The sequence below is a fragment of the Bubalus kerabau genome, chromosome 4 (assembly GCF_029407905.1).
Source record: "Bubalus kerabau isolate K-KA32 ecotype Philippines breed swamp buffalo chromosome 4, PCC_UOA_SB_1v2, whole genome shotgun sequence".
Lineage (NCBI taxonomy): Eukaryota > Metazoa > Chordata > Mammalia > Artiodactyla > Bovidae > Bubalus > Bubalus kerabau.
This window is the reverse complement of record NC_073627.1, coordinates 173,115,149-173,123,613: the sequence shown is the minus strand read 5'-3', so window position 1 is coordinate 173,123,613 and position 8,465 is coordinate 173,115,149. Positions and strand designations below refer to the sequence as shown.

The 8,465-nt window shown below is 58.3% G+C and overlaps 1 protein-coding gene across 1 annotated transcript; it reads left to right on the top strand.

Moving 5' to 3' along the window:
• Positions 1–326: 326 nt before the first annotated feature.
• Positions 327–8,045, top strand: KIF12 (kinesin family member 12). Its single transcript, XM_055580353.1, has 19 exons — positions 327–352; positions 423–488; positions 586–664; positions 836–963; positions 1,084–1,159; positions 1,799–1,933; positions 2,098–2,233; positions 3,195–3,292; positions 3,463–3,613; positions 4,282–4,400; positions 4,483–4,587; positions 5,185–5,287; positions 5,370–5,460; positions 5,676–5,762; positions 6,140–6,230; positions 6,301–6,399; positions 7,028–7,128; positions 7,228–7,343; positions 7,669–8,045. Exons 1-19 carry the CDS (start codon positions 327–329, stop codon positions 7,767–7,769), a joined length of 1,908 nt encoding a protein of 635 aa, XP_055436328.1. The 3' UTR covers positions 7,770–8,045.
• The last annotated feature ends 420 nt before the right edge of the window (positions 8,046–8,465 follow it).

Here is an 8,465-nt window from a genome sequence, read left to right as displayed (position 1 = left end):
CCCGGCCTCGGTATCCCCATCTGTGCACAGAGGAGATTGGTCTGGTGGTCCCTCCTGATGGGACTGGCCAAGGGCAAGAGATCCTCAGACTCCCGAACTCTCTAGCTCCAGACTTTTCCACCACACAGGTGGGAGGTTGGGTAAATCTTTAACTAGTTAGCCCTGGGCAGGTAGAGCCTTTCCGGATGGATGATTGCCTGGGAAAGGGGGGCGATCAGAGTGGGGGATGTAAGTGTGTATAGCCAGTCCCAGTGTGAAGGGGGAGGGTACTGGGGAGGGAAAAGAACGAGACTCGGGCGGAGCTAACTCCGTGTGCCAAGCAGGACATGGAGGAACGCGGGTCGCCCGACGGGTAAGTACAGATTTAGGGAGGTTCAAGAAGCCGCTGGGACACGGATGGTTAACTCGAGTTGCTGCCACAGGGACCCCGCGCGGAACCTGGAGCAGGGGCCGGAGGGGCCAGAAACGCCCATCCAGGTGGTGCTCAGGTAGGTGTAGGGTGGCTCGGAGGGGTGCGGCTAGGAAGGGACTGATGGAGATTTCAGGATGGACCATCAGCCCCCTCCCCGCCTCGTCCGACCACAGGGTGCGTCCCATGAGCGCTGCCGAGCTGCGTCGAGGGGAGCAGAGCGTGCTGCACTGCTCAGGGACCCGGACTCTGCAGGTGAGGACTTCCACCCCCCCACCCCCACTCCCCCTCCAAAAAAAAAAACCCCACCTTCGGGGAACACGCCAGGTCTCTCCAGGTCAATTTCCCCCAGGCCCCGCCCTCCCCGAAGCGAGCTCCGCCCTCCCCAGGGTGCCCCTCCCTCTTCTCTACGGCCCCCTTCCCCAGGTGAGGCCCCCGGGCGGGGGCCCGGACGTGGCTTTCCGCTTCGGCGCGGTGCTGGACGGAGCGAGCACCCAAGATGACGTGTTCCGCGCGTGCGGCGTGCGGCGTCTGGGCGAGCTGGCGCTGCGCGGGTGAGTGAGGCCGCGGGCGCTCCGCCCGCGCACGGCCCCGCCCCCGGCCCCCTTCCCTCCCTTCTCCCCCAACCCAGCCACGCACCAGCCTCTGTACAGCCACACTCCTGCGGCCCGCAGCTTCTCCTGCACCGTCTTCACCTTCGGCCAGACCGGCTCCGGGAAGACCTACACCCTGACCGGACCTCCTCCCCAGGTGAGCCGAGCTCTAGCAGAGCCCCCGGGGGTCAGGGATCGGTGGGCGAGAAGCCTTGGGGAGCGCAGACTCCCAGAGGAAAAGGAATTGGACGATGCAGCCCAGCTCCATTTATTTGCAGGCAAGGAAAGATCGGGGAAGGTAGAGGGTCTCAGCCAATCCAGAGCACCTGGGTTCAGGTGTCCCCTTTCTAGTTCTCAGGTTTTTCATCTGTAAAATGAAAGAGATAGCACTGACTGAGAATTAAATGAGATGTTGGTATGGGAACTTGGCACAGTGTTCTGCTGCTGCTGCTAAGTCTCCTCAGTCGTGTCCGACTCTGTGCGACCTCATAGACGGCAGCCCACCAGGCTCCCCCGTCCCTGGGATTCTCCAGGCAAGAACACTGGAGTGGGTTGCCATTTCCTTCTCCAGTGCATGAAAGTGAAAAGTGAAAGAGAAGTCGCTCAGTCGTGTCCAACTCTTTGCGACCCCATGGACTGCAGCCCACCAGGCCATCTGTCCATGGGATTTTCCAGGCAAGAGTACTGGAGTGGGGTGCCATTGCCTTCTCCCAGCACAGTGCTCTACAAAGAGTAATTATAACGGTGGTGGTGATGGTGGTAGCCCAGCCCCAGGCTCGGCTGTTTCTGCTCCCAGGGAGAGGGGGTGCCTGTACCCCCCAGCCTGGCTGGCATCATGCAGAGGACCTTCACCTGGCTGTTAGACCGCGTGCAGCACCTGGATGTTCCTGTCACTCTCCATGCTTCTTACCTGGAGATCTACAATGAGCAGGTGGGGGACTGGGATGGCTAGGAAGACAGCCCATAAGGAAAGGGAGGCATTTCTTTCCAAGGAAACTGGAAATAGAATAGGTGGGGGGCTGTCGACCATAAGGTCTGGGGGTGGATGAAACAAGGACTCAGGCCACTCCCTTACCCTCCACCCTCCTCTTTCAGATTCGGGACTTACTGAGTCTGGGGGCTCCCCGGCCCCTCCCTGTTCGCTGGAACAAGACCCGGGGCTTCTATGTGGAGCAGCTGCGGGTGGTGGAGTTTGGGAGCCTGGGGGCCCTCATGGAACTTCTGCAAATGGGTGCGTGCTACTTCAAGCTGCTTTGGGATACGTGGGATGCAAGTTTTTCACCTGTTCACCCAGTGCCCTCGGGGCCCCAGGCTGGAGCTGTGGGTTCAGAGATGACCCTTGTGGGAGAAAAGGGCCAGCAAACCAACAGTTCAGATACAAACCAAGGGTGCCCCCCACTCTTACCCCTCAGGCCTGCTGATACTGCCTTCCAGACTCTTTCCACCCTTCTCTGCAGCACTGGGCTTCTGCCTTGGTCAAGCCTCAGTTGTACCTCCTGGAGGGATCCCCCCCTTCAAGTGCATGCTTCTGCATCAAACAAAGCAAACCACATCCCTATCCCTTTCCAGACCTTTCCAGAACCCTGAGAGTAAAGGTCATACTTCCTGCATACTCAGTAGCTAAGTTGTGTCCAACTCTTTGTGACCCCATGGACTGTATCCCTCAAGGCTCCTCTGTCCATGGGATTATCCCAGCAAGAATATTTCCTCCTTCAGGGGATCTTCCCGACATAGGGATCGAACCCGTGAATCCTGCATTGGCAGGTGGATTCTTTACCACCGAGCCACCTGAGAAGCCCTAGCCTAAAGGCTCTTCTGTTTTGGTCTCATTCATCCATTCATCAGCTATTTATTGAGCACCCGCTGTGGTCAGTCTCGAGGTTCCAACCGAGCGTTGTGGCATACCTCCCAGTTGATCTCTCTGCCTGAGTTTCTCTCTATTCACACAGCAATGTGAGAGATGTTGATATTAATAAAATGTGAATCAGACTGACATTCTTCCCCTCAGTTCTCTCCCGTCCCCTTTCACCTGTTCAAGCTAGAACCCAATTCAACACCCATCATTCCACTCCTGCCTCTGTGCCTTTGCACCAGCTGACCCCTCTATCAGGATGTCTTCGCTCCTTTTTTATTCATTGGTGACAACTTGCTCTTCCTACCACATCCAACTCTAGGATGTTTTTCCTCTCTAGGTCTTAGCCGTCGAAGGAGCTCCGCTCACACCCTGAACCAGGCCTCCAGCCGAAGCCATGCTCTGCTCACACTCTACATCAGCCACCAAACTGTGAGTGCCTCAGCTTGGAAAGGAGCAGCCCAGGGCCACCCAGCAAGGGTCTGCCTCTAGATGTATAAACCAGCTTGGGCATGCATGGGAGGTAATAGTGGAAACCCTTGGCCCTGTGATTTTGATGATGACAGCCCCTCCCAAGTCCCCATGGAGCCCTGATCCTCCAACCCCAGCAGATGCCTCCTGTGGACCCCGGGGAACTCCCTGCCGGGGGGAAGCTGTGCTTTGTAGACCTGGCCGGCAGTGAGAAGGTGGTGGCCACAGGATCCCGTGGGGAGCTGATGCTTGAGGCCAACAGCATCAACCGCAGCCTGTTGGCCCTGGGTGAGATCTGAGTGGACTGACTGCCCAAGTCCTTCCTCTATGCCTTGCCCGCAGCCATCCACAGTGGGGAAGTCAGGGGAGTAATTGGGAATGGAGGAGAGTTAAAGAGCTATGATCCAGCAGCCACAGGCCTCCCTGAGGCCTCAGCTTGCTGGTATCTCATGCTTTCTCTCATAGAACTTTGTGGATCTATAAATGCTGAGGATACAGTTGAATTCTAATTGGGGGGGTAGAAACACAGTGCAGAGTGTGAGCCCTCAGACATTCAACTTGACCCTTGTTGTATTTTGGAAGACTGAGGCCCAGGGAGGAGAAGGGCACTAACCTGTCTTCCCATCTCCCCACCCCCCAGGTCATTGGTCTTGAGGTCTCTAATAGCTGGGACCTACCTTGGCCTTCTTCTCTGCATGCATGGGGAGATGTGTAGGAAACATCTCTTCATTCAGTCCATTTGTCAGGCATTTCCTAAGCTCCTTTGCCAGGCCCTTTGGTGGGCATTAGGGATCAAGGTGGGAGCCCTAGTCTGGTGGCCAAGCAGTCTGAATGGGTAATGAGATCATATGGAAAGAGACACCCTAGAGACATACAAGCTTGATGGAGACCTAGCTCTGCAGCGTACCAGCTGGGTGGCCTTGGACATGGAGGGTGACCATGCTTTCCCCACCCAGGTCACTGCATCTCGCTGCTACTGGACCCTCAGCGGAAGCAGAGCCACATCCCCTTCCGGGACAGCAAGCTCACCAAGCTGCTGGCAGATTCGCTAGGAGGGCATGGGGTCACCCTCATGGTATCCACGGGAGGCTGGCAGGGAGGGCTGGGTCCTGAGGGAGGGCTCCCAGAGAGGAGCACTCAGGGGCAGTCCTCCCCAGGTGGCCTGCGTGTCCCCCTCAGCCCAGTGCCTTCCCGAGACCCTCAGCACCCTGCGATATGCAAGCCGAGCTCAGCGGGTCACCACTCGGCCACAGGCCCCCAGGGTGAGTGGAGAGAGCCGCAGGCAGAGCAGAGGGACAGGCAGGGGAGGTGATGGGCATCATCCAACAGCTGGAGACTGAATCAGTGCCACGGTTGAAGTCTGAGACGGAGTCAGAGCAGGGATTAGGGTTGAAATCTTGATGATGGGGTTATGTTTGGGCAGGGTGGGGTTGCAGTCAGGGTTCGTGGTCAGGGTGAGGGTAGGTTTAGGCTTGGAGTCTGATTCAGGACATGCTTCAGGGTCTAGCCAGCATCCTAGCTGGTATTGTGACTAAGTCTGAGTTAAGTTGGAATCTGATGTGGGGTCTTATTTGGGGTCAGAATCTGGACCAAGGTTTGGACAGAAGTGAGTTTGGGGTTGGACAGGGAGCAGTTTACAGCAGGCTTTCCAGGGAGACAGCCGAGGCCACATGGCACTTTGCTGCCATTAGGACAAGGTGTCCCCTCCAAGTGTATGTAACCCTGGGCCAGGATTCCAAGTGGGCAAGTGGAGCCTGGGCTGGATTTTAGGCTCCACTTACTCCCCTACGCCAGACCGCCTTGTGCAGTGCGAAACCTGTGCAACCGTGAACGGCAGCCCTGGGCCTCTTTCTCTGCAGTCCCCCAAGGCAAAGCCGCCCCAGCACCTGGAGACTGAGCTATTGCAGCTGCAGGAGGAGAACCTTCACCTGCGGTCCCAACTGGGCCAAATGGACCCCAAGGGTATGAGCTCCCTGGGGTGGGGGTGAAATGAGGATCGGCTCTGGGGCTCCTGGGGCTCCAGCTGCCTCCCTCTTCCTTGCAGCCTCTGGACTCAGTGGGGCCCGGGTGGCCTGGGCTCAGCGGAACCTCTACGGGATGCTGCAGGAGTTCATGCTAGAGAATGAGAGGCTCAGGTAGACTCCCCTAGCCCGGACTCTGTGGCCCACCCCTCACTGCGGGGCCCCCTCTGCCAAGATGCCTCCCTTCTCTGTTTTCCCCCCTGCCCCTCCCCCCCCCCCCCCAGCTCCCCACCTGCTCCTCTTCTGTCCCCGCCTGCCTCCTGGGGCTCATACTGTGCTGCAGTGAGGAGGAGCTGACTGATGCCCCCCCCCCCGGCCCTGCCTTCCAGGAAAGAGAAGAAGCAGCTGCAGAGCAGCCGGGACCTGGCCCACGGTGAGCAGCGCATCCTGGCCCAGCAGGTCCGCGAGCTGGAGCGGTGAGCGCGGCTGCCGGCTGAGACCAGCCTTCAGGATGGAGGGCAGGTGGGAAAGGGGGTGGCTCGGCCAGATCTGCCCTCTGGATCCAGACCCCCAGGGTTTAGACCCCAGCTCTGCCACCAGCTGTGTGACCTTGGGTGAGTCCGTTAACCTCTCACCGCCTGGATTTTTCCTTCTGTAAAACGGAGGGGATACAGTGCCTGCCTCCCGAGATTGTCCTAAAGACCAGATGGCGTGAATTCATATGTAAAGATCTGAAAACAGTGCCCGGCATGTAGTTCGGGCTCCATGAGCATTTGTTAAAAGCAGGACTTGGGTGCCAGGCTGGTGGTAGCTTTGAGGGCTCAAGGCAGACAGAGCCCACCCTACTTTCCAGGCGTCTCCTCTCTGCCTGCTACCTTCAGCAGCCAGGCCCTGGCCCCGCCCCGCCGTGTCCCTGTGTGATGGTGTCACCTCTCCTGTGCCACGTGAGTCTCTGCCCAGCCCAGGGAGGGAGGGGCAGGGACATCACAGAGCCCCTGACACGACCTCTTGCAGGCCCCGCCACCCCTCTGCCCCCGCTGCCAACTCTGCCCCCTGTGCCGTGCATCGCTGGCCCACTGGGCCTGCCCACGGAGGGAACTCCACCTGCCCCAGGTAGGAAAGGCCAAGGTGGAAGGAGGGAAAGCCGGGGAGAACTGGAGACCTGGAGCTAGGGGTCTGTAGTCTGGAAGGCTCCAGAACTGTGGGGACTCCAGGGTCCTGGGCTGGGTCATGGCGGGAAGTGGCTGGCTTTGGGTTCTCTCTGCCCGGGGTTCGAAATAGCTGTTAACCTCTCCTCGCCCTTGGTCCTCCCCATTCTACCTTCTTTTGGGAACTTACTCTGCTATTGGCTTATTCATTTATTCACTTACACATTACTCATTTATGCACTGAATGAATGAGTCAATGAATGCATTTACTTAATGAGTGAGTATTCACTTATTCAGTAACTCTCCCCTAAACTCCTTGCTTTGTGGCAGCCCCTGTTCTGGGCACTGAGGATTCACAGAGCAGACGTGGTTCCTGCCCTTGTGGAGTGCCTATTCTCCAGAGGGGACTTCACAAGGGCCACCCACTGCCCACAGGAAAAGGGACCCCCAGCCCTTTATGCTCACCAGACATTCTTAGTGCCCCCTAGGGCAGGCCTGGCAGGGAGCGTGGTATCACGATCAGCCTCAGGGAAGTGGGGCACAGACCCAGAGCTGAGATCACCCAGCCCTGTGGACTCTGGTCTCTCCTGCAGGTGTTTGGCTCTAAGGCCCCAGGTGATGGGCCCCTGTCCGCCCGGCCCCCGCCCTGGGCACCCCCATGCTGCCCTAGCTCTACCAAGTGCTCGAGAGAGAGGTGAGCCCAGCCCTAGGGCACTGGGGGACGGGGGGTTAGGGAACAGGCCTGGGAAACTGAAGGCTTACTTCCCACCACCCAACTCCCCCGGCCTCGGAGTCACAGTGAGTGGACTCAGACCCAGGTTCTGGCGGAGATGCTGACCGAGGAAAAAGTGATGCCCTCTGCACCTCCCCTGCCCACGGGGCCACTGAACGCATCGCCAGTGCTGAGAGGTGAAGAAGGGCGCGAGGGGAGGGCTGCTAGCGTTCTCTGTGATCTTGGGCCGGAACTCACCTCCAAACCTTAGTCTTCCCATTTCTGAAATAGGGGGCGGATTAAGTGGTGAGAGTTCTATGATCTTTCTACTTCTCAAACCTAGAATTCTCTTCTTAAAATCACCTGCACTCCCAGATGCATTCTGGGGCCCATGGTGTGCATGGCAGATTGAGTTGGGAGGGCCATCTGAGACTTCCCCAGAGGCTGCTGGGACCCTGATGGGCCTGGGTGGGGCAAGACCCAAGGAGGTGATGGCCTCAAGCCTCACCGTGTGCCCTTTAGGTGGGGCTGCAGTTCCAAACCTGGCCCGGAGACTGGAGGCCCTCAGAGACCAAATCGGCACCTCCCTGCGACGTGGCCGGAGCCAGCCACCCCCTCGCTGAGGGCACATGGAGCCCTAGCCAGGCCCTCCCTGCCTGTGCAGGCAGCGTGGGAACCCAGGAGACCTTCATGTGGCCTTGGGCTGGGCTCTGCACACTGGGTTTCAGTCTGTCCATCTGTTCAGTGGCGTAGCAGCCGCTGCTCCAGTCTGCAGCTGGCCTGGGCAGAGACCAGGCCTGGGCGTGGGGGCTGATGGGGCAGACTGCAGACGCAAAGGGTGGATGCCACCCCAGACTTGGAGAAATGAGACTGGATTCAGGAGAAACCAGGCCACGGGTGATGAAGTATATGAATAAAGAGAGACCTCAGCTCCAGGTCTGGTTGGTCTTATCTTCTGACTAGTCAGGCTCTGGCCCTTGGGAGAAACCCAGAGAGGAGGGGTTCTTAGGGGAGGGGTCCTGAGGAAGAGGAGGCCAGGACTCCTGACAGGGATGACTGTCCCCTTCCCCTTCAGATCAGGAATATTTCAGGTTCTCCTGGAATAGAGGAGAACCTCCTTTAATGTGTTGCTCAGTTACTCAGTTGTGTCTGGCTCTTCGGGACCCCATGGACTACAGCAAGCCAGGGTTCCCTGTCCGTCACCATCTCCCGGAGTTTGCTCAAACTCATGTCCGTTGAGTCAATGATGCCCTCCAACCATCTCATCCTCTATCACTCCCTTCTCCTCATGCTCTCAATCTTTCCCAACATCAGGGTCT

What these genes read in the sequence shown, in the direction of transcription:
- KIF12 (XM_055580353.1), top strand. Translation starts at nt 327, where the DNA reads ATGGAGGAACGCGGGTCGCCCGACGG. An exon ending in TGGAGATCTACAATGAGCAG is followed by an intron (nt 1,934 to 2,097) that starts GTGGGGGACTGG and finishes CTCCTCTTTCAG; the next exon opens with ATTCGGGACTTACTGAGTCT. An exon ending in CAGGTCCGCGAGCTGGAGCG is followed by an intron (nt 5,763 to 6,139) that starts GTGAGCGCGGCT and finishes CCTACTTTCCAG; the next exon opens with GCGTCTCCTCTCTGCCTGCT.